The sequence below is a fragment of the Eupeodes corollae genome, chromosome 3, assembly GCF_945859685.1.
Source record: "Eupeodes corollae chromosome 3, idEupCoro1.1, whole genome shotgun sequence".
NCBI lineage: Eukaryota > Metazoa > Arthropoda > Insecta > Diptera > Syrphidae > Eupeodes > Eupeodes corollae.
In genome coordinates this window covers 76,960,384-76,987,281 of record NC_079149.1, presented here as the reverse complement: position 1 = coordinate 76,987,281, position 26,898 = coordinate 76,960,384, and the positions used below count along the sequence as shown (strand labels likewise).

The 26,898-nt window shown below is 31.9% G+C and overlaps 1 protein-coding gene across 3 annotated transcripts in view; it reads right to left on the bottom strand.

Moving 5' to 3' along the window:
• The window catches only part of LOC129948966 (POU domain, class 6, transcription factor 2), a 116,260-nt gene that overhangs the window by 68,467 nt on the left and 20,895 nt on the right, over positions 1 to 26,898 (bottom strand). For 2 of the 3 annotated variants that reach the window (XM_056060129.1, XM_056060130.1), the window contains exon 2: positions 3,566 to 4,176. In XM_056060129.1, the coding sequence (XP_055916104.1) occupies positions 3,566 to 4,153 (588 nt within the window). In that variant the 5' untranslated portion in view covers positions 4,154 to 4,176. Of the gene's footprint in view, positions 1 to 3,565; positions 4,177 to 26,898 lie in introns of those variants that run through there. The other variant, XM_056060131.1, reaches the window with a different exon arrangement.

Here is a 26,898-nt window from a genome sequence, read left to right as displayed (position 1 = left end):
AAATAGAAACCGAAAAAAATTAACAAAAGTTGGTAAAAAATGATTTTCGACTCAAATATCTTTTCAAAAATTTGAGATAATAGTTTCTACCTAATTTTTACTTATAAGAAATATTATTTTCAAAAAAACCGAATTGACAGTTTTTTTACAATAAATAAAACTTAAAAAAAAAACAATACCAAAATTTGGTAAAAATTTACTTTCGACTAATTAGCTTTTCAAAAATTAAAAATATGGGCTTCAAACTTATTTTATTTCACAGAAAATTTTGTTTTCGTTATTCAATAATTTTTATATAAACATCCAACAGTCCTTTTTTTTATAAAAAATAAAATCTACAAAATATAGTACGCAAATTTGGTAAAAATTGATACGAGTACATATAAACAAAGTTTTAAGCAACACAAATTGTCAGAAGCGATGGGAAGTTATCAGTGTGGGTCGCATCCCAGCCTCTTTTTATTTTATATTTATTTAATGTTCTTGAAAGTTAACTTGTTTTTTATTTTTATGTTGACTCCAAAAATATTATAGGGCAAAGCAATACATTACTAATGACATAAAATAAATGTCGAATATTTTTCTTATACAAATCTTAAAGTAAACTTATTTATGCAATATTTGTCGATTTTTTTATCAGTTACGTTTTCCATTACTTTTTTCTTAAATTACATTGAAAAGGCATTCAATAGCCAACAGTTTTTTGAATTTTCACTAAATATTTTGCGCAAACTAATCTCAAGAAATCGTTTATTATATTTTTCGTTCTCAACATTACATTTAGGCATCAGATAATTTTATAAATTATTAAAACTTCTATCTATATCAAACGGGTTTTTCCTAACCACATTTAGACTTATTTGGATTTAATAATAAAACTCCATTTTTGTGAACCTGTTACAATTTTCAAAAATATTATGTTATTAAGAACTTCTGCTCTGAACGTCGAACTTGTCAAGTTGTAGAAGCTGAGGAAGATCAATGATTCTCGAGAATTTTCACCAAATATCCTGAAACTAAAGGATGTTGTTATCCCTTCACCTTCCCAGAATTATCATCCACTTAAACAAGGCATATCAGCCCTACGTGTATGTCACCAACTCCCATGCCACCTCCCACGTTGTAATGGCGAAAAAGCTAGCAGCGCTCCTATCTCCTATGCTCCTTCTCACTCTAGGTAACCTAGCTGAATTGCTGTTACCGAATCCCAATCTTTTCCTTGCATATCAGAATGGTGATTTAACATCAACTGACTCCTCACCCTATCTCTTCCGCCCCTACTAACTCTCATCTTTATTGGGCTGGATCTAAGGTGTTAAACGACCCGTGCCTATGGTCAGCCTAGCCCAATTCAAAAATAGCTATGTCTCTAACGGACTATACGGATACCTGCCGACCTCCGGATTAACCAGCGTTATCTGTACATGCGAATCTCTCTTTTCTTCGCAAATCGTGGCAGCAAAGATGTATAAAAATAAAACAAAACAAAACAAAAACAAAAATGAAAAAAAATAATAAGGTCGGTATCTCTTCAGGCCTGGCGGCAGTTTGGCGTCAAGGCCTGTTGCCGAATCTCCTGCGGCCAACACAGAAAAGGGAGTAGTGGCTAACCATGGACCCTTCCCTGCAGGGTTTTGAAAAATGGCCCTAATACTACTAATGAGAGTACATCCAGAAAAGGAAAGGGGATACTCTCAAAAAGCCTATATAGACAAAGGCGGCAAGCGGCGAAAATTCTAAAGGCCTCTGGGCTGAAAGGACACCGGCACGTACTAGCATACCAATCGCTAGCGTGTTGCTAATGCAAGACGCTGTGAGGAGGGCAGGCGATAGGTGGAACAACATCACCACGTGTCAAGTCACAAACAACATTTTTAAAACATTCAAGGTGCTTGCTCTCTCTAGGCAGATCGCATATAAGCTCGATAATAGGTGTCATAACCGGACACTGTCTAAGAGGAAAGCACGCCACGAGACTAGGCTTATTCTCAAATGACTTTAACAGAAGCTGTGTATGGACGAGGAAGAGGAGGAAACAGTTCTTTATCTTCTGTGCACATGCCCTGCCCTGGCTCGAAAACGCAAGAATAACTTGGGAGAATTCTTCTTTTACGATCTAAACGATCAGCCTCTCACGTTTCGTAAGGGACTCAAACTGGTTCCATTGAGCTTAGGAGGAAGCCTCAAGATTCATGTGGTATCACAATGGGCCATTAAACTGGCGTAAGTATGTTCTTTTCCATCTTGGACAGCCACTATATTATTGATTTAGTTCAGTTGTATTATTTGATATACAAAACTGCATTAAATTGATAGGTTCATACTTAAGACAGTAGAAGGTTTGGTATTAAGTGTACAGAATTATCTAATTATGGTTTTTAGTGAATACAAAAATTGAATCGGTGAGAAGAAACATAAAAACATACCACAAGCGTAGATATTTTTATAACGTACCTAATGAACCTAAAAATTAAAAAATTCCCATAGAACCTATACTTAACTTTTCAAACAACATTCCAATAAAAAAAAAAACATTCCAGAAATATTTTCTTTTTCCACTAAATGCTCAACATTTTATGTTTAAATCTTCTAATGCTGACGGTTATTATTTGTATAAACAAATATTTTTGAAAGAAACTTTTTAGTAATAAATCGAGCTTTTCGTAGTTATGATCGAATCTATACAATAGATAAAATTATTCGTACTGCGAAAAAGCGCAATCCTCCCTTGATTACTTAAGAATGAACAGTTACTTAACTTCAAGGATTGGTGGCCTATTTGAAAAAATAAGAAAACATAAACGCTTTTTCTAAAAAGGAAACTTTTACCTTAAGTAAATATAGGCACCTAAAATATTACGAAGAACAAAAAGGATTCAATCTCCAACGTCGAAAACCGAAGATAGCGATGAAAACTACGTTTTATTTTTATTTTATAATACCAACTACAGTATTATTTTAAAATTTTGTTATTTATAATTATGATTATAATTTTAATAAAATTAAGTGTTTGTACATATTTATTTATTTGTATTATTTGAACAAAACATAGATTTTAAAACATTTTTTATTTTTTTTAAATGAGAAAGAAAACATTCTTCCCCCTCTATCCAGGCTTATCTTCAATGATTTCAACATTTGTTTTTCAGTGAGTTTTCAGAGGTAACTTTTGGTTTCGACAATAAACAGTTTTTTTGATCTCCCAAGGACTATCAATAATGGAATGTTTTTCTTTTTTCTCTCGCCGATTTAATTGATAAGCAGGGCAGACAAAAAATTGCCTGTGTACAAATTTATTTTAAAAACCTATTTAACACTATCAACAAATTATATATATGTATATCTATTAATAATGCAGTTATGTAAACAGAAATTCTGTATTATATAAGAAGGAAGTAAGTATGGAGATAGTAAATGTAGAAATCTCACTACTGTTGTGACTCTTAGTAAGTATACTATATAATATATATGAAACCAAAAGTAGAATTGCTGGGTACATAGTTAAAATATGAACTGTATCTATACGTAAATTTATTGCAAAACTTAAAACACCATTTTCACTCACCTCAGCTTTTATATTGATAGATTGATATTGTTGATGCTGTGATTGTGTGAGCTGTTGTTGCAGGTGAGGTGTATGATTCTGACTATTATTGGACCCTAGAGGTGATGATGACAACGACGGAAATGGCGATGGTGATTTGTTAACCGTTGCCCCATTCACGGAGGATAAAGCAGGAGTTGTTGCTGTTGTAGCTACTGATGAAGATATTGACGAAGACGATGATGATGAAGACGATGATGAAGATGAAGAGGATAAGGACGATGATGTAGACGATATAGATGAGGCAGATGATATTTTGGGTACCGGACGTTTAGTGACCACTGACGCTGCTGTAGTCGTTTTGTTGGTTGTTAATTGAGAGGGTGGTGATGACGGTGAAGGGGTATGCAGGTGTGAAACCGTAGCTATTCCGACTCCAGAGGTGATGCCGCCAAGTGGTGTCGTAGGTGCTGAGTCAAATTCACGTTTAATACCGCCTAACGATGCGGTAATTGTTGCTTCACAAGGTAGAACAGTTCCTAACATAGTTGGAGTATCAGCTTTACTTTGATGACTACTGCTCTCTGTTTCTTCCACACCCTCCGCCATATTATTTTTTCATTTCGATTCGTCTGGAATTAAAATTAAATTAATAATTACAATTTAATCAGAATTACGTACACGTATGTTTTTATTTTCAAAAACATTTTTAATACTTTATTTTTGAGATTCCAACTTAAATTGGTAATTTAACACTTCCCATAGGAAGTTATTATAATGAGTGCGATTTGTTAAATTGAAAATTTTGACATTTCTCGACGTTTCAAGGTCCCTAGAGTCGAAATAAAAAATTTTTTAGAAAGATGTCTGTGCGTGCGTGTGTACGTCCGTACCTTCATACGTTCACTACGGTTTTTCGTCGTCCATAGTTCAAGAACCAGAAGAGATATCGATCTCAAATAAATGTTGCTATACATATAATAGGGCAGAAAAATGAAGAAAGGGCTCTCAAGAAAATTGCGTGGGTGGTTTTTTTACCATAGCAGCACAGATAATAAATTTATATATTTATTATCTGTGATAGCAGTTTAAAAATAAGGTGAACATTTTGGTTAACCCTAAATATCTTGTGAACCAAAAACGCTAGAGACTTGAATTAAATTTTATTTAATATATATACCAAACAAGTATATTTTTTGAAAAAAATCTAGCTAACATTTTTTTTATAAATCAAAAAAAAAAAAAAAAAAATAGAAACAAAAATGTGTCACCTTGAAAATGTTATGAATACAGAACGATTTTATCTGCGAAACAATTTTGTGCAACGAAAAATAACATTTTTAACATTTGGTAAGATTTCGAGAAAAATCGAATTGACAGTTTTTTTTCAAAAAAATAAAAACATAAACAAAAAAATAATAAAAGTTGGTAAAAGTTAAATTTCGACTCAAAAATTTCCTTTTAAAAACTTGAGATTATAGCTTCCAACTATATTTATCTTATAAGAAATATTGTTTTTAACATTCCAAACAATTTTTGAGAAAAACCGAATAGACAGTTTTGTTTTCAAAAAATAAAAACGCAAACAAAAATATTAATAAAAGTTGGTAAAAATTGATTTTCGACTCAAATATCTTTTCAAAATGTTATAATTTTGGATTTAATCTACTTTTATCTTTTAAAAAATATTATTGTCAACATTTAATAAAATTTGGACAGAAATCGAATTGACAGTTTTTTTACAAAAAATAAAAACTTAAAAGAAAATTTAACAAAAGTTGGCATAAATTGATTTTCGACTCAAATTTGAGATAATGGCTTCCGAATGATCTTTACTTATAAAAAATATTATTTTCAACATTTGGAAACATTTTGAGAAAAATCGAATTCACAGTTTTTTCAAAAAAAAATAAAAACCTAAACAAAAATAAATAATAAAAGTTGGTAAAAATTAAATTTTGACTCAAATATCTTTTCAAAATTTTGAGATATTGAATTTAAAGTACTTTTATCTTTTAAAAAGTATTGTCGTTAAAATTCAGTAAAATCTTGAGAAAAATCGAATTGACAGTTTTCTTACAAAACAGAAGAACTTAAATGAAAATTTAACAAAAGTTGATAAAAATTATGATTTTCGACTCAAATATCTTTTCAAAAATTTAAGATTTTGGCTTCGAACTAATTTTTGCTTATAAAAACTATTGTTTTCACCATTCAAAAAACTTTACTTTCGACTCCAGTAGCTTTTCAAAAATTAAAAGTATTGTCTCCAAACTTTTTTTTATTTCACAGAAAATATTTTTTTCCGATAGTCAGTAGTTTTTTTTCTTAAATCCAACATTCCGATTTTTCATAAAAAAATAAAATCTACAAAAAAGTACGCAGATTTGTTCAAAATTGATGTTCGGTTTTTATATCTCTCACAATCTCCAATTTGTGAAAATTTAAGAAATGCTACTAAAATTGGTAAACATTCGTTTTCTGCTAAGAATCTTTTTACCAAAGCTAGATTTTCAAGAAACACTATCAAAAATACCATGACTCTTCTTTAAATTGCTGAGAGTTTTGTATACCTATATGAAAAACTCAGATATAAGATAAAGATTTCTTGGATTTTTCAGATTTCTTATATATCCGTGGTGAATTATTTTTGAGCTGATTGTTAAAGCTATGGGAGGGACTTTAACTATATTATACAATTCAACAAAAGTTAATTATAAATTAAGAAAGAAAATTGATTTCATTCTCTTTTATAGATTGGTCCTGTTTGACCGATGGTTTCAGTGATGTAAGAGTCTCACAATACTGTTTCCCCTAATCCTTACATTTTATTAAAATTATGAAAAATGTACATATCTACGATACAAACTATCTAGCCCATAAAATGAATTCGGTTTAGTACTTTTTACAGATAATTAGTTCACGTGGATTAAATTCATTCCCAACTGAATAAGCTATCGAATAGCGATCTTACAACTGAAGAATTTTATGGGAGTTAGGGCCGCTTAAGTAAATTTATATACCAAGAATAATGCTATATCGAAAAGTCGATAAAAGTGCTCAAATTCGAATTGACAATTATTGAATTATCAATCAATACGCATCCTAAAGCAAAAAACGAAAAATCTTTTGTTTTAACTAGAAGAAACGTTTCATATACGTACACGAAAAGCTTTTTTTAAATTTGTACCCCTTCATATTTTGTCCTATAAAAATGCAGGATTTTTCTTAGAGTTCTATTAAGGGACTTCCTTATGTACGTAGATCTATATATACCTACACTATATGTATAAATGATATGAATCAGAAACTAAACCACACTGCATATCAAGCATATGAAAATTTGTCTTACAAACTGTTGTGATACGAATAGAGAAAGTATAAAACAACAACGCTGTTTTATTTCCATCATTTAGATAATATACAATACAGGTATAGGCAACCTGATCATTTGATAATTTATTCTGCTTTGCCGATTAAAAGTTTAAATTGCATATGTTATTCATACCAATTACCTCGAACCGTCTTCTTGGGTTCCCTCACCATTTTTGCCATTAATATTATTAATTAGCGTATCAGACATAATTACTATATGCCTTATAAGTCCATAACAAATTGAAAATGTATCCGTCGGACAGGTTTGCAAGCTTTGCAGTATTTTTAAAGTATGCATCTCAAACCTAACCTACACCCCGTTTACACTTAGAGCGCACAGCAAACTACAATGTAGCTAAAGAACACGTATAACTCTGGCTAAGGTCGATGTGCTTGTACAGTGACTCAAGTATAATTTTTATTTTTTTCTGCATCATGTGTTCTTAATTTAAAATAAATTAATATAATAATCGAAATATAATTCCAACCCATAATAATATGGAAGAGAAATACTTTTTTAAGAAACTACTGCTACCTAATTGTTTGATAAAAAATATAAACGCTAAAATAAATTTTTAGTTATTGATGTGTTTTCTTTGTTTTGCATCACTTATTATGTTTAGGCAGTCAATCAAAATGTATTAAGCAGTTCGGAGAAAGACAAGAAAAAAATAAAAAGTTAATAATTGTAAGGATTTATTATTTAAAAAAAAACTACACACTTAAAATAAGTGAAATTGTAAAAGCGTTTTTCGGACAATTTTCCACAATTTTGTATTCAAAATATATTGATGCAAGGATTTAATAAATACATGTACAAAAAGCTAATAACTAAAAAATGTTTGGGATTTTGTATTTTCTGATGAGACATATTAAAATATAGATAGACGTTACTAACTGTATCTAATTAAAACAGTTTTAAAAAGTTGTGCTCAGCTTATTGTTTAATGGCAATGTAATTTAATCATTGTATAAAAGAAACAAAGTGACGGGTCTGGTTTTTATTAAGTAAGTAAGTCCAGTACTAATTATATAAAAGATTCAGTGGGTATTATAGAAACTTATTAGTTATTAAATATTCTCGTTATTCTACTCATTACTAATTTTTAATCGGGTGTTTTGATTGTTGCAAGATTTTAAAATTGATTAAATATGGATTTTAGTAAAATATTTTAGTGATACGAGCACTTTTTTTAACTTTGTTTGATTAATTTTTGCTTGGGCTTTAAATTAATTACCTATGTTAATCATTGTGGTCGGTAATATTATGTATTTTTGATAACAATGTATTCATCATGTGTCTAAGAAAATCACAATGAAAACCTTTCGCCAGTCTCTAATAACATTAATAACGTTGCCGATAGCTGATCTTGTGCCTTTTGAGGAAAATAATACCTTTTGTTTTTATTTTCTCCATAGGCCGACTACGGCTATCAGTAAAATTATGAAGAAGTTTTAACAGAGTGACAGATTTACTGATGTTGTTAGACTTGGTTCTTATCGGGATGCATGGTCTGTCGAAAACATAGTTGTAGTGTTGCTAGATTGTATCGATTTTCCCGAGTTCGTTTAATATAATATGGTTTAGATATTTCCCGAAATGTTCGAAAAAGAGTGATTAAAAATTACAGAAATTTCAAATTTATTGCAAAATTACAATAAACTTTGCATTGATATGTAGTTAGTTATCGCTATCACTACAAACAGATTAAACTGGTTGGTTTTAAATGTTATTTTTTAAAAATCACCTTCCGCCCCGGGTCCTGTATGTTTCTGCATTTAATAAAATACCCTTCGAACTATATAAATCATGGATTTTAACGAGCTTTGGTTTATGCGCCTCGCGACATTCGATCTTTGCGCACCAAATTTGCTAATCGTGTTAGCAGTCGTATCTTATATATTTAGAACAAATAACGTTGGCGACTTGATTACATTTTATAAAAGGTTATCCATCGTTCGGTTTCAAAAGTAAAGGTAAATAAAACACATATAAAATATTTCTGTGCATGATATTTGTGGCATGTGGCACCGTCTTGTTGAAACCACAAATTTTCCAAATCGTTTGTTTCAATAGTAGACATAAAAAGTCGTTTATCTTTTAAACATAACGCTCCGAATAGATGGTGACAGTCATTCCATCATCGTTTTCCAAGAAGTAAGGTCCACCGCCTGATGTTCGAGCACTCATTGCACGTACATATCTACGACTTTGTGAATGGTCAGCTGGCTTTCGTTGTTGTGTGAACTGGACTTTATATGGATGCAGGTGTACTTCCAAATGCAAAACACGCCATAATGTCCCATAATACAGTCCTAATTCCTGAGAACGTCAAGGAATCGTTAGTAACTTAGTTTGATTGATGTCGAATTCCAGCCCTTTACTTTTGAAATCGCAAAATGGATAACCCGTTATTATATATACATTTTCACGTGAAAAAAATTGGTTTAAATTTGAAAAAAAAACAACTACCGGTTTTTTATAAATTAAAACAACTGAACAAAATATTTGTTACAATGATATTAAGTCCAAAACAATTGTATGCACCGAAGAACAACGCTTTTGACATCTTACAAAATTTTAAGAGTGACAGTTTTTTACTAAATACATAAATACTTAATACTAAGAGTAAGTACAAAATAAATTTCGACTCCAAAATGTTAAATTAACTTCAAAGAACCTTTACAAATATTTATCTGAAGCTACTAGTAAATTCCGCTACTTGATTTCTACAAAAACGAACAAAATTATTTTATGAATGAACCTACTACAAATCCTTTTCGAGATATTCAGCAAATCTACGACTAATTATTCCATTTCAAAAAAATATGTTCGTCCCAAATTGTAAGTGGTTTACCCATATTAATTTACAAAACATTTTTTCATTTGTTATCTTGCCTCTTTTTTATTAAAATTAATACTTAACTTTAAAATCGCTTCTCGAGCTTTCTATAATATAAATGTAGAAGCACTTGAGACTCAAACACGAGAAACAAATTGATATATTAATTATATGCCTTCCTCAAATGATCAAATTGAATTATTAAAACATAATATCTCTGAACTGTATAATACTCATGCCACTTTAAAAACAAAAATTGTTAAACAAAACAATAATATATGGTTTTCTCGTGCCATTAGAGACTTGATGTAACAGCGAGATGACGCCTATACAAATTGGCGAAGATATTGACTAACCGAGCTGAGTCGTATGTTTTGCTCACTCCGTAACATGATACACGAGGCTAAATACCAACATTTTTCTGAACAGCTTAGCACAAGTTCAAATAGTCGACAGCTGTGGAAAAATCTACGCAAATCGGAATCGGAAAGACAAAATTCAGTGCCGTTGAGGATATTGATGGCAATAAACTTAATGAAAAATTCATACCCTGAGCCAAGGAAAGTTGCTAACATCATTACACTTCCCAAAAACAAACGCTAAAAGAGATGAATTGAGACCCATTTCGGTATGGCCATTTTTGTCGAAAGTTTTTGAAAGGATCCTTCAAAAGCAAATTAACGTCTTTCTAACTACAATCTCACCACACAGCTCTTATAAATCTGGTTTTCGGAAAAACGCAGGTGTGTTACCGCATTTTTAAACATTACTGATGACTTTAGAAAATCATTAGATAAAGAAGAGGTTACGTTTCTAGTTTTGTTTGATTTTTCGAAGGCTTTCGATTCCGTTAATCATGTCAATCTATGTTAAAAGCTCAGGCAAAATTTTAATTTTTCATCTAGTGCAGCTAAATTAATTTCTTCTTATCTAACTGATAGGAAGCAAGTAGTGCAAGTTGGTAACACCCAGCCAAATTTTTTGCCGAATGCCACTGGTGTACCACAAGGTTCCATACTTCTTGAATGAATTTCCATCTTTATTAGTCAATTGCAAATCTCACTTGTTTGCTAATGACGTTCAGTTTTCTTTCAGCTGTCCATTTGGCCTTATCGAACATGGAGCTTTCTGCATCAATGAAGACCTGAAGAGAGTGGCAAATTGGTCTTTGTTAAATGGACTTATGTTGAACCCTAAAAAATCTAAACGTCTCGTAATTAATAGGAAATCCCTTGACCTTTCTTATTTTCCACCGATTGTTCTGAGCATTGTGGTTACAACAAAGAATCTGATCATATAAATGGACTCGTTTGCTTCTCGCTAAAACCTTGGTAATTCTTATCTTGGTTTATGGTAGTGAAATCTATTGTAACTGCGGTTTCACGTGCAGGCGAAAGCTTAATGTAGCTTTCAACTCAATCGTTCGTTATGTTTTTAATTACGTAGATATGATAGGATATCTTACTAGATAGGTGTTTCGAAAAATATATAGAACTTCGTATTTTGATTTTGCTTTCTGACATACCGACAGAGTAAGAAGGGCGACCTCACACAGATCTTATCAGCTAATTATCCCAACTTACTCATATTTAACGTCGGAACGTCAATTTTTTGTATATTCGGTTAAGATTTGGAACACTTTACCTCGTAGTATAAAACAAAATCTGAACGCAAAAAACATACAAAGAGTGCTTAGATCTCACTTTTCAATATAAACATTTTTAATAATCATTGAATTTTTGTATCTTATAATAGTTTTAAAAATATTTATAAAAACAAGAGACTGATCGAAAAATATTATAGTTTTTAGTGGTTTTGGTTTACGTTCTTTTCCAAAAAAAATGTCATTTGTGTTTTTCTACAAGCTTGACTAAAAGTTAACAATAATATTTTATAAACTATATAAATTACGTCACGCAACAGCTCGTAAAGAGATACCTCGTGCATTTAAGCACATATGCACATTTCGTGCCAACAATGACTCTATTTACAGTTTAAAAACTTCTTAGATTTTTTTTTATTAAACTCCGTTACTAAGACCTTATGAGATCGGTCCGTAAATAGTACGCAACTGTACAAAAAATCGTCAATACATAATAACTTTTTGGACTAAATAACAATTTCGTTAATTACTGAAATATTAAAAGAAAAAAGAATAACCACACATCCAAAGTCAAACAGGAAATAGGTATAGAACACACATACACATTAATACGTGTATACATACATAATTAAGTATCAAAATTAAAAAAAAGAACGTATATTGGAAAAGGGACGCAACGATGTTCACTCAAAGGAGACCCATAGTGTACAGTATCATAAACCTGCAGCAGCTAACATAACGTAACTTTCAAACAGTCATCGTCCTGAAGGGTTTCCTAAAATGTTTGCTTGAACTTAGCTAGCAAAACCAGCAAGGGAGAATGTCTATCGATTGGTTCTTCTCCATAGCTATCATCATCATCATCAAAATCGCCACCATGCTTTGTGTTTAGGCTCGACCGTAGTCTTCGTCAACATCGTCATTTGTGTCGTATTCGTATGCCAATGCGTCCTTATAATTCTTTCTTAAGGCTAAACATTATAGACGTTAATTTTGCATCTGCATTTGTATGTGTTTGCCTTCACGCCATTCGATTCTTGCTTTTATGTATGTGCTTTGTTTAATTTAAGTGCACAAAAATTATTTTTCATGTTTGTGTGAATGACTTAGTGCAATTGACCATCAGCAGGATATTTGAAGGCTCCAGTCCACTTATCCCTCGTCTTTGTGTCCTTTTCAATTTCAATACGTTGTGGGTGCAGTGCATGTTTGTGTAGAGTAACAGAGTTCTCCCCTTTAACTCTCAAATGCGAGAGCCAGGAGGCCCATAATTAATTTCACGTATTGCATTTGCATGCAATAGTGTGGAATGCAGATACACACACCCCTCTTTAGTTTTCATACTGGGTTGCACGAAGAATATGTGCTAGATATGGAAATGCGCAGGGCGCAACATTCTGTAATTTGCACTACTGTAGTTAGCAGTCTCACTACAAATCTTGTTAAACTAATCCAAAAATAAAATTCATAACAGCAACATGCTAAGTTATTTCTTATACAAAACTAACATAACTTTTATTTCTACATTCAAGGGAAATTTAACTGAGAATATCGTTCAATTGAAGATCCCACTAGCACAATGCAAATCAAATAGTACCTTTTTTATTTTCATTGTAATACAACGAAAACAATATGGGGAAATATAAGAAACAAAATATTGAAACATGGATGTTCTTTATTAAACACCGTTACTTGTCATCTACAAATCTTGTACGGGCCCAAATTTGGTTAAAGCCGGCCCTGTATATTTGCTGGTTTAACATTCAGGCACAACAACAAAATACTATAAGAGAGGCCTTTGCCAACCATCATATTTGCCACCCCTGCCACCGTCCATCACCGCGCCAGCTCAACTAAACTACCCTTAAAATATAGAAATCACTAATGGAGTTCGAAGAAAATAGAGAGAATGCTTGATATCCCTGCCTGGCTGGCGAGATTATAAAAAAAATACAAACGGTGTAGGTATTTGAACGCCCAAGTAAATGAAGAGTGAAGTTTCCCAAATTATCCCAAAGAGAAAGATGTTGGTTAGCAAAGGAAGCAAAAGCTAAGTTGTTTCATGGTTAATGGTTAACACAATTTAATATAACGTATATGTACTTTACAGTTTGTTTCTCTCTTTTAAATGTTAAATTCTGGTCTAAACTGTGGTAATGCTAATCAATATCTCCAAAATGTATCTAATAGCTAAATAAAAAATGATATTTTGAAATCATAGACTGACAAAGAAAAAAATATAAATAAAATCAAAATAAAAAGTTCAAGAATATGTCAAAGCATATTCAAGCAAAACCCTAACCTAAGATGTTTAAAAGAAGAAAAGAAATTAAATTCAGCACAAGTAAAATTAAAGGAAAAAGTAATAATGCAATTCTAGAAGATTATTAAATTACTATTAAATTATTGGATGAACATTTCTTTTTAATCTTCTATTTACTTTCCTCCAAATTTAATTTGATATTGGGAAATCATACACATATTACCCTTCACTCGAAGTTACAACAAAATTAAACTTTATTCGTAAATAAAATAAAGTTTATTAATTACATCAATTGATTTTGAACTTTTCACCAACCTGCACTAGCTCAAAAGGTAGTGCCAAGGTAGACTATTTAAAACTGGAGTAAAATAGGTTAGCTTAATGAAGGCTAATCAGTGTCTAAGCCAGAATTGAAATTTGCTCAATGAATACAAAAAAGCAACACTTTTCTGTCCAGATTTTGTAATCCAGCTGGTTAATCACAGGGTTTATTCTTTTAGTTAAAACTTGTACGTTTTTTTTTAAATTCATTTCAAGTTGGGAGAAACTCTGTAATGTGCTCAACCAAATAACATTATTAGGTTCTTAAACTCGTATTTTACGTATTTTACTGTTTTTTACTCTACGGTCATGTTAGTTACAATTTAATATTGCTTGATTTGATTGATTTATGACTTCTAAATGTCCTCCGATTACAATACATCGCCTCTCCGTTTTCGTGCAATAGGACTATTAAAACAGTAAACCTATTACAATTTTGTTATTGCAACCCTGAAGATGGTTATTTTTTGCATAATGTTTTCTGTATTTTATACCTAAATAATTTGGGGAGAATTGAGTAAAAATACAAATACACAAAGTACGATGTAATATTTATTAAAATACACATAGCATATTCAAAAGCACGGAAATAATTCAGGGGTAGAATCGGCTAAGGTGATTGTTGATAATTGACAGCCAAAATAGTCGAATTCGAAATACAGTAAGGTGATAGTCAAATTGATACCTAAAAAGCTGTCAAAACAAAAATGTGATAGTCATTTTCCTACAAATACATATTAAATCGTTTCTAAAAAGTGCTACCAGATGTTTATAAAAAACGAATGGAGATTTTTGAAGATACCTTTTTTAAGGTACAAAAACATATTCTTGTGACGGACAAAGCTTACGGTATTGAAAAAAAACACAAGAAAAGTAAGACTGTTATTAAAACAGATCCTATTCGAATCTTTTATTAAGAAATTCCATAAGAATCATTTTAAAATTTCACCATCGCAACAATGAATTGTGACAATTATAATTTGAAATTGTTCAATCGAATCGCATTGTTGAATCATCTTACACAGACGGAATGAAAAGGATAGTCAATTTGAATATAAAAAATATGATAGTCAGTTATCACCTCACACTATTCCATTCCAGTTTTTTCTCGCCAAATAGCGAAATGATTTGTTGGTTATTAAATTCAAAATTGAACTGACGAAAATTTATATTTTAAGGGTTTAAATAGCTAACACTTTTTGATTGAAAATCAAAAGTTATATCGTTGTCTATAAAAACTCCCTAAGTTTATTTTTCAAAAATGAGATAAATAAACTTAATTTACAAATTTGTATTCACATTCTGAAAAAACTGTATATGCTCTACGTTCTATGTAAAGAAATAAAACTCCAAAAATCTAAAGTGGAATCGGCTAAGGTGATAATTGACAATCATATTTCTGACTATTACCTAGTTTTCGGTCTGTGTAAAACGGTTCCACTCATTTCAACTCGATTGAAGAATTTCAGATTACAATTGTCACAATTATTCGTCGTTGTAATGGTGACATTTTAAAATGATTAATATGAAAAAATTAAATAAAATACTGGCTGTGTTTTAAAAAAGGTAACTTATAAAATTGTCCATTCGTTTGTGTAAGCGTCTGGTAGCTCTATTTAGAAAAGACATGTTTGTTGAAAAACGACTATCAAATTTTTTGTGTCACAGCTTTTTAGCCATCAATTTAACTATCACCTTACATAGATCAAATTCGATTATTTTGACTGTGACCTATCAAAAATCACCTCAGCCGATTTTGATATTGATTTCAAACTAAAAATGAAAATATGAACACATATTATGTATAGGTACACACAAAAGACGACTTAAGGGTTTTAATATACAACGGAGAGGATATCATAAAAAATACAAGAAAAAAGGTTTTGGTATAAGGTCCTTTTCCTGTTTGGAGATAAGGTTAGTAGACAACAAAAATAGTAAATACTTTGTTCAATTTATTCATTCAGTAGTTTGTTTTACATATAATGCTTTTAAATTTACCTGCTTTAAATTCAAGTCAAAAAGAGTATATTAGATTTCGTTTTTCCAAGTTTCATATTTTATTTTGTACAATGTATGCAAACAATCTGGTTCATATTGTAAGTACGACAGTCAAGAAAGAAGTGCATTTTTCGTTTGTAGAGTTTTTGTTTAAAATTAGATGCGGAGAGAAAAAAAATCCCAAATTAATTTTATTTTAATTTTAGATTTTTATAACTAATAGGGTATGTAGCGCTAAATTCGCATAGTGAGTAAAGGCTTAAAACAAGAAAATGTAACGTTGACATTTATTAGTTGTTCATTTTAACAGTTCCTTCTTTAGCGGACACTTTGTATATTTTCTGAATAAGAAGGGGACTAAAGCTGTCAAAATATTCGTTTTGTAACCATCTTCATTGGTATCATTTATGTATCATATTTGACAACTTGGCTTCAACAGGTACAATTTACAACCAAAGGTTGGGCCCTTGAGTTTTTGTTGTCTGAATTTAGAACATTCCTTTTTCACACTCAAATGAATGCGCACATTATTTATTTAGTTTTAGTCCACAAACTATGCTGGTTAAATAAAGCACATCAAAATGTGATTGAACTTTATTCAAATTAAAGACAATAGTACGATAACTCAGGCGATAAGATATTTTAACGGATTTTTTATGAACAGTTAAAATCAAGCATTTTCTACTATGGGAGGAGGAGGGTCTCTCTCCCCCCGTTAAGGCGGTAGGGGCATTAATATAACATAAAATATTGTACACCTTGTAAGTCTGCTAAAATAACTCTAACTAATAATAACTGAAAATGTACAGCTACATTAATTTAGCTTATATAGTAAAGTGGACTTGCTATTTTATATTTTCAGTTCCCTATCTAAATTTTTCCCCAAAACTTCCAAGTCATAGAGTCAAAAAGTTATCTGTGTAGTGTATATACTTTAACAGGAAACTTAATGGAAACAGAGAGTATTCAATTAAAAAGGATCATTAGACAAAACGTTTTTATGTAATCAAGTCTGATTGCACTTTTTATTCTAATTTTTTGTAAATAGAGAAAAAGTCGAGCAATATTTAATGATATTAAAAGAAAATTTAACACCCTGAAGATAAAGGTTTGACAATATTTTTGATTTTAATTGACTTCTCGACAAATTATGGTTTTGAACAAAATTTTTACCACTCCATCGAGCAAATTATTATTTTCTGAAAATACTCTATTAAAATGTAAAGTTAAACTTTTATTTATCATATTATTTACTTAGTATGCATTTTTGTCTTAATAATTAATAAAATGGGTACTTTTATTTTGGCAGGTCCTTTTTTTACTATGATTTAGCTGTTGTTTTATCAAAATACTACTATTTATTTTGAAAGCGGAATTAAATAGACGTTAAAACTTACATACAAAGTTTATATATGATTTCTTAAAAGAATTCTCAAGGTATAGTATTTGAGCTTTTGTTTTACTCACAATGCACCAGGGTTCTGCATTTCAAAAAGAATACATTTTGAAGAAACGAATATAACATACGTTTTTTTTTATTAACCGTGGCATGATGGTTAGTGCGTAGGACTGTCATGCCAGAGGTCTTGGGTCCGATCTCTGCCTATGCCATCTAAAGTTTTGTACAGCTACTGCCTTTTACGAGGAATTGATAAATTCTCCTAGATTAATTCTTGTCATGAAAAGTGCTTTCTCAAATTAGTCGTTCAGAATCGGCTTAAAACTGTAGGACCAATCCATCCCTGAAAACAGTACTCGCACGCAGGAATAATTGAGAGAAATCACTAGGCCCTAGTTCCCAACAAATGTTGCTCCACCTAATTTATTTATTTATTTTGTGTTGTATTTGTTTCTTGTTTACATAGAAAGAAGTCGTTCTCAAATTAAGCACAACATAATTAAATCCAATACAAGAGATAATAACAACTCTATAAAATAAAGTAGAAGAGAGATCCTTATTTACAAAAGTTTTAAAAAGCTCGAGGAGAACCTTTCACTTGTTTGATCATTTATAACTCAATCTATCTATGCAAATGGTTTGTCGGTTATCAACTTTCTGTAATTATACTTGCTTTCGTAACTGTTAATCATTCAACTAAATTAATTAATCTTTTGAATTTTAATTAAACATATTTTTTTGCAACAACTACACCGCCGACTGATCCTTTTACTTTAATAAATCTATTAAGGGCAAATTTTCTTAAACACAACAACAAAAGTAAACCCAAACAATAACTATCTATAAAGGTAATTTAACACTCTGTGTACCACATTCCTTAAATGGTAGTAAACAGCACCAGATTTAGTTGAGCAGTAATGACCAGCGCAGCGTTTGTGCAACAAATTATCTTCAATAAGAAAATTGCCTGCAACATACAAAATAAAAATATAAAATCGTCAAAAAAAAACAACCAAATAACACTAATAAGCCAGTTTTCCTCGATCTGCGGGAAGAAGGTGAAGGAGTTTCATTCATTTGAAAATCTGGTTTACACGAAGAGGCAAAGCGTATGCTGTATGCTACTATGGCAACGTAATGAGTCATTTCAAACGAATAGTCGTTCATCGCCAGGAGTGTTTTCTGTGCAATGTGGCCAACCGCATAAACTAACATCCAAGTAGGCAAAAGCAGTCGAAAGAGGTTAATGTGATGATTTTTGTATATTCATACGAGTACGAGTATTTTTGTAATTAAATTATTTTATGAATATTTATGTTCTACTTATTTTAATACAAACAAAGGTATTAATAAAAAGGACCTCTTTTATTTTTTGCTATATGCAATATTGGTCAGGCCATACTTTTACTTTTCTTAAGATTAAACAAATCATGTCGTGATTAAATGCCTGTAAATTCAAATTTCAAATGTTCATATGCTGAGACCCTTTTCAATCAATAAATTTTAAAATATTTTAATTGTAGTGTCAAGCATAACATATAAAGAACAGAAATGTTAAAATAAGGAGGCAAGGTTCTGCTTTATACCAAAAACCTGAGTAATAAGGCCGCCTTAAAAACAAATAAAATCGAAGAATGTGATAGTTTTTCTGCCAATACTAGTACGAATCTTATCTGATGAAACCTTTGATAATATTATAAGGCCGGATATATTCGAAGAACTCATATCAAACAAATTTGTATTTGATTTTTAACTGACAATTTATTCTTAATGAAAAATCATAATAATAAGAAAATCTAATAAAATATTTAAAAGAATGCACACATATGTGTTAAAAACCCAAGAACTCAACTCCTCTACATTTTTTGACATCTTTTATTAGGCGATTCGAAAGTATTCTTTAATTTTCTGAAGTTGTATACATGAAGACAAATTACAGTTCTGATTCTGAAAAAAAAGAAAATTTTTATTTAATCGGAACAAAAATCTTCTTCAAATTTATCTACTAAAACTTACTTACCTTCTTTTAAAATGAGCCCTTCTTAAAAGAGTTTGCCAACTTCGAGTTGCTTGAATCGAACAATTGCTGATTATAACGCAAATCTCAAAATAAATGTATCACATATTTACTTACTTACTTACTTAAGGTGGCGCTACAGTCCGGGGCAGACCTGGGCCTCAAGCAATATGCGTCTCCAGTCAGCTCGGTCCCTAGCTAGCTGTCTCCAGTTTCGCATACCAAGTTGGCTGAGGTCTTCACCCACCTGAGTGCGTGATGCTTTCTCTCATCTTTCTTTGACAAGGTCCAGCCCTTAGCGCCATAAATGAGAACCGGAATGATGAGTGTCTAATGAATGGTAATTTTAGATGCTCGAGAGAGGACTTTACTTCTTAATTGCCTTCTAAGTGCAAAGAAGCAGTGATTTTCAAGAGTTATTCTTCGTTTGATTTCAGCGCTGGTGTCATTGTCTGTGTTAATAGTGGTTCCTAGGTATCAAAGTCCCTAACTATCTCCAGGTTAAAGGTGTCCATGATGACGGTTTGTCCAAGACGTCGTTGTACAGTGTCCTTTTTTGATGACAGCATCTTCTCGGTATTGCCCTCATTGACCACTAAACCCATCTTCTTCGCTTTCGTCGCAATGCTCAAAACCGCTCCACTGAGTAATTGGATGGACTTTGGAAGATTGTGCCTCTAGTGTTGACGGTTGAGTTTTGCACAATTCTTTCCAGAACGATGTTGAAGAAGTCGCATGACAGTGTATCAGATCAGATCAAAACTTTTCCAATCTTGGAAGAGCAGCGTGCATTCTCCATAGTCATTCTGCACAAACGGATAAGTTTGACAGGGATGCCAAAACTAGACATTGCTCTGTAGAGCTCTTCCCTATAGATGCTGTTATACGTGGCTTTAAAATCGATAAAGAGATGGTGGGTATCGATTTGAAGCTCCTAGGTTTTTTCCAAGATCTGCCTTAGTGTGAATATTTGGTCGATAGTGGACTTTCCTGGTCTAAAGCCACACTGATAAGAACCAATTTGGTTGTTGACGAATGGCTTCAGATGTTCACATAATTCGGCAGAGAGAATCTTATATGCAATGTTAAGAAGGCTGATGCCTCTGTAGTTGGCGCAGTTAAGAGGGTCTCCTTTCTTGCACTCTTCCACTCATCGGGCATGCATATTTTGCAAATGATCGCCTGTTGCTTTGAATAGTTCGGCAGCGATGCTGTCATCTCCAGCAGCTTTCTTTGACTTAAGTTTAGATCTAGCTACCTTTACTTCTTCAAGGTTGGGTAGGCGGAATTGTTGATCTGTGTTGACGAGGTTGAGTGGTTCTATCTCCCTTACAGCGGCAGCGTTATTTGAATCGTTCTCGCCGTTATATAATTTGGAAAATTGGTTTTTCCATATTCTCAACATCCACTGATCGTCTTAACAGGCTTCGGTTCGTGGCTGGGAGTTTTTTTTTACCTTTCCGTAAAATTTATGAACCTCATTCCTGTTGTCACATCCCTCTATCGCGCCGGTATTTTTCTCTCCTCTTCTGCTTGTAGAGCACGCGAGCAGCTCTGGTCCTTTTGTGCCGCGCCGTTTTGTATGGCTGCTGTTCCGCTGCGTGTGCTTTCCGGCATTCGTCGTCAAACCAGGTGGTGGCCGTGTGAAACCTAGCACTTCAGAGGCGGCATCTCTAATGGCTGCAAGGCAATGTTGCCACTGGTTTTCAATGCTTAATGCAGACAGCATAGGAATCCTTAAGAAGTTATTAGAGACTCGATCGGAAAAGGACATGGCAGTCTCTTGCGATTGTAGCTGTCTAACGTCGAATCTTCTCACAGGACATCCTTGTTTTGGTTTGGATCGGGATATCCGTAGCCGTACCTTGGCTACAACGAGGTAGTGGTCCGAGTCAATGTTGGCCCCTGGGAATGTTCGGATATCCTGTATACTGGAGAAGTGTCGTGCGTCGATCGCAATATGGTCAATTTGGTTGACGGTTGATTGATCAGTAGATTTCCATGTCCCCTTATGGATATTGGGATATGTGAACTGCGTACTAGCTACCAGAACGTCTCGCCACGCAGCGTAATTGATCAGCCTGAATCCGTTGTCGGAGTGTCGTTCACTAAGTAGTTCAACCTTACTGGAACTGTAGACGACACCGTTGATTCCATCTCGAGAATTCGTCCGCTGCCGTCTGGATAAGGAGAGGTGCCTTAGTGGAAACACATCTCCCCCTCTCTCTAGTTTGCTGCCTCAACAACTTTCCACTGGAGTTAGAACCCAATCTCCAGTTGAGGTACTAGGCACTCGATGTTCACCGCGGGGAGGTGAGGGTAGGAGTTGATAGACAGAGGTATGTTTCGAGAAAAACCTGTGGAAGCTTGTGTAATCTTGAATGCACATGTCTACCATTTGAACATCGTATCACATATTTATATAAAATTTTATTTGGGTTGGATAATCAACGGAGAACACATTACTAACGGGTCAACCCCCGGGTTTGACTCTTCCTCAGACTGCTAACAACGCAAGTAATAGGGCCCATACACTACAGAAACTGTTTGAGCAACACGAATGTATTTTGTTTTTGTAAAACTGTTTGAGTAGAGTGTAGCCACGGCAAGCGGTTTAAGCAAAATCTAAAAAATTTGAATTTTCCGTGCCTGCACAAACATGTTTGCGTGGTGTGTAATGAATTTTGCTCAAACCAATGCCAATTTTCATAGAGTTAACATGAAACAAGAGGAGCAAATTTTTGTGTTTGTTTTACCGGTATTGTGGTATATAAAAAGTAACGAATATTGCAATCGGGTACTAAAATCAAACGCATATGAAGTTTTAGTTGAAAAACTTACAGAATTTGATCCAGACGCTAATCCCGAAACTGTCATTTTTTTCATTCTTTTAATATATTAGAATGTCTAAAAATAGATGTTTTTTTTGTATAACTCTTTACACCAAATTCTTTTTTTTTTGTTTTTTCTGTTTTTTGTTTTTAATAGGCAAGGCAATAATCAAAGCTGCACATGCTAAATCACTCATTGCTCCGTGTCCGTAGGTAGGTCTGATTAAGATGAAAAACATCATGCAACTAATATCTGGCGAAACTATGTTTGCTCAAACACACGTTTGAACAATCGTGTATGCGTAGGTTATGAGCCCTATAAGAACTTATCCCAAAATAAATATTTAGGAACTACCGTAAAAGTAGTTTATAGAAAGAAATTTTTGTGTAGAATCGTTTAGTTCGTTAAAATGGTTTGTAAATTGAAGAGACATTTCGTCAGCAAAAAAGTATCATTGCCAAAATCAACATACTGATTAAAAACACTTTTCCTTTAACTTTATGTTTCAATTTTTTTATATCTAATTTTTATAGTAATAAAAATGTAAGTGTTTCCGATTTCTTTAAGTTTGTTCAGTGTGAGAGACTAACTATCGAAATAATGTGTTTCTGTATGATAATTATTGTAAGAATTTTAAAATGAGAAAACTAACGATTCAATATCTATTGCAAATGTAGGAATTTAATAGTAATACTTAAAATGACGATTGAATGAAACACTTATCAAAGTTTTCTTTATCCTCGCAAATATATTTTTTTGCATAGTAAAAAGTCTCTTATTAATTTGTATAAATAAAAATAAAAGCAACGAAGTTCTGGTATGCTTGTTTAAATATATACATAAGGGGGTTAGAACCCTCACAAAGACTTTTACCTACCAACACTTGTTATATAAAATCATTATACAGGAATATTGTAAATATTTTCTGTACCCGTAGTAAATGAAAACAACAGATTTTTTGGTCCAACACAACGTTTCAAAACTGCCAACCAATTATTATCCTACAAAGCCTCTCGGTTCAAATGGACAATCGATTGTCTAAATTAATATTTATGATTGCCTCACCACATTTAATGGGCTTCAATTTCTTTGAAACCTCATTACGTTCACTTTAAGATCGTGTGCCTGCTTTTAATTCAAACTCAGTTATAAATATGACGGTAAATGAACAAAAGTGACTTAGAATTTGGTCAACAAGTTCACTATAATTGCGTCATTACAAATATCACTTAGTGGGGTTGTTGTGTGCAATATCAATAACTTTAAGCTAACGTATACAACAATTTTACGAATGCATCATAGATCATAAAGTCAGTTTGTAATCAAAAACTTACTTTTTGTGCCTCTCATAGCCTTGGATTTATTCTGTTCGTTTTATTATAAAAAAAAAGAAATATATACCAACATATATATTTGTCTATATAGCATAAATGTATTTATTGAATATTCACGTCGATTGTCAACGGGCAATAAATTAGCCCTGATTTCTCATTATTAATAATTAAACATCATATGCTTGTCCGTCCCTTTATTGTTTCGTTCATTACACAGGGTATTCTCAAATGAACACTATTGTAATAAAAGTTATAAACACAGAAAGCTGATAAAAACTAAAATTGAGAAAAGGGACAAAGACTTAATTACTTTAAACCCAAAATTTTTTTGAAATACAAAAATTTCAATTGTTTTGTTAATAACGTAACGTATATATTCTTTCATATTGAAATTTTAAAGTTTCAAAAACATTTTCTAATTTCATCAGAATAATAATAAAAAGGTAATATAATGCTTCGAAATAGAATAGAAAATTTGTATTTTGATATAATAATTTCAATATGAAATATCGATTTTGCACTTTAATCACTTAAATGCAGGGCAAAAAATGGTTAAACCATAATATTGTATGCAAACGTTAGCTTAAGAATTAATAACCAGATTGACTTCAGTACATAATTAAAATAATTTTAAAAATTAATCTCTTTTTTTCGGGACAATGACCGAAACGGCGACTTTATTCAAAGTCCTTTCCACAAAGTTTTTTAAGATTAAGACCTTTGATAAGTTCAAGCCATACATTCGTGCCAATGATCGCTACACATCCTCGAAAAAGTTATTGAAAATACAGAAAAAAAAATAATTTTACTATCTAGATAGAAAGATAGATATTTTTATTCAATAATTTTAAGTTTCTTGTTACATACATTTTTTGGTTTAAGGAATAAATAATAGGTATCTATTACTACATAAGGGATTGGCTATTAGTGCAGAAACACCCTTTAAGTTCAATTTGTTGTCTTCAATTGTTAAATAAATCTTTGATTTTCTCAATTAAATGTGACCATTTCTACCTTCACAATTTATGTGATATTTAAAAAAACGTCAGAAGCCGTGGTATAACGATGTTATTATAAAATGTAAATTGTTTTAATAAAAAGCTTTAAAACATGAATATTAAAATAAAAACATATAGTGACTACAGTTTGACAACAATAATTTTTTAGTGTCTAAGCTTTTCGATCTTTTTAAAAGGTTTCTTACGGTTTGTCGCTTTAAGAAACCAACATCGACACCAGAGTAAAGTATGATCGACAAAATACCATGTTACTGTTTTTTATGGACCATTAGTTTGGTCTATGTGCATTCCTTAAAAAAAGTAATTTTTCAAAGTTAAAGAACTCATTAAAAAAATATATAGTAGGATATAATTTAGAAAAATTTGTGCCCAACATTTTGGTATTTAAAATATCATTGATAGTTTTCGAGGTCTGCAAGTATAAACAAAAAAAAAAAACACAAATATACAGCGATCTTCAGCCTCATTGAAATGATTTTATTAAAATTCTTACAGATAGGTTGTTTCTTCTTGCATAGGTAGTAAATGATAATCATAAACATTTTCTTGTTTTTATTTCTTCTAAAGATCTTACAAAAATAATGTTTCATCTAAAACTAAAAATATAATTTCAACTGGCCACTCTAAAACATTTTGTTTAAATGAACATTATAATAATTAATTTTCTTTTATGTGTCTTTGTATTGTAGAAATATTAAGAGTTTACTCAATTCTGCTGAACTGGTTGAAATACATTCAATGAGACAAATATTTGACCTGAGGAGTCAATGAGTTTGGCTGAGACTTTATACTTGCGTTGTATAGATACATCGCTTACCACTAGAATGACGTATGTATGTTCTGTACATATTTATTGAAGTTAAGTGATGTGAATGTCACACGATTTGTAACTAATTAAATAGTTTGTGCAATTAGTTTATAATTACATATGTTTGTATGATTATTATTTTAAACCAGAACAACAACCATAGAAGTCTTATAAGAGAATATTTAAAAAAGAATGCCAAATGGTTCACAAAAGTTGTTCCAATTAAATACAAAAACAAGGTGGATATAATAACTTTAGGTTCCTATAGATATATTGAATTACTGATACAATCTTTGCAGCCATAGAGAAATAAATCGGGCTTAATTCGTATCCGTTCAAAGACACATCCCTCCACATTACCATTGCAATATGACTATGCTTTTTATAACACATAGTACGGGTATGTGTAGCAAGACTATTTTCTGCTGCCGCGCTGCCGCCTCCGGCAAAAACCTTAATTCATTTATAGTGTTGTATCTAATTGCATTATTAATAAAAATAGACTACGTATTTGACGGCAGTTGTGTATGAGCTGCATACAACAACGTCTTATAGATATAGAAGATTAAATTAGCAGTGTATAACGTATAAGCCTAGCATACATTCATTTATGTATGTACGTCCCCAAATCTGTTTCTGATTTATGAATACTAGGATTCCATATCGAAAAGTATATATAAAAGACACCTTTCCGAGGGTTTTTTGAAATATTTCCGATAGTACAATTATTGATTGAAAATTTGATAATATTAGTTCATTTTTATTATTGTTTAATCACAGTTCAATTGCGCTACAAAACGTTCAAAACTTAGAATTTGAATATTGAGGAAAAAATATGTTTAATATATATTTTCAACGAATTATTATTGTTAAATAAATAAATTGGGTGGCGCAACAGCCCGTTTGAGAACTAGGGCCTAGTGACTGACAACTCTCAACTATTCCTGTGTGCGTAACAATCTACTTTGTGAATACCAGTCTGGATTTCGCCCTAAACGTAGTTGCTCTCTTATTAATGTCGTAAAAGATCTGAGACAATCAATAGATAACGACAAATTAAGGTTCCTTGTTTTATTGGACACTGTAAATCAAGCAGTAGTCGCAAATAATTGTGTGTCAGAGTTCCTTCCACTTACCAGAAGTGTGCCGCAAGGTTTAATATTGAGTCCACTTTTTTTTACCATATCAAGTATTTTAAGCTGCTTGGTAGATATGTACGAAGACGATGTAGAAGATCGAAACACTTTTCCTTTCGGTCTCATAGAAAATACATCATATCGGGTCAATAAAGATATGAATAGAATTTTCACCTGGTCGAGCACTAATGGCTTATGTTTAAATCCAACTAAATCAGAGGTTTTAATTGTTTAAAGAACTTATGTTGATGACTCGTATTTTCCTCAATTACAACTGAATAACTCAACGACCGAGTATGTTAAATCCGCAAAAAATATCGGTATAGTATTTAATACAACTCTTTCATGAAATGATCACATTAGGTTGCCTGTAGGTAAGGTTTACAATATTTAAGGATATTGA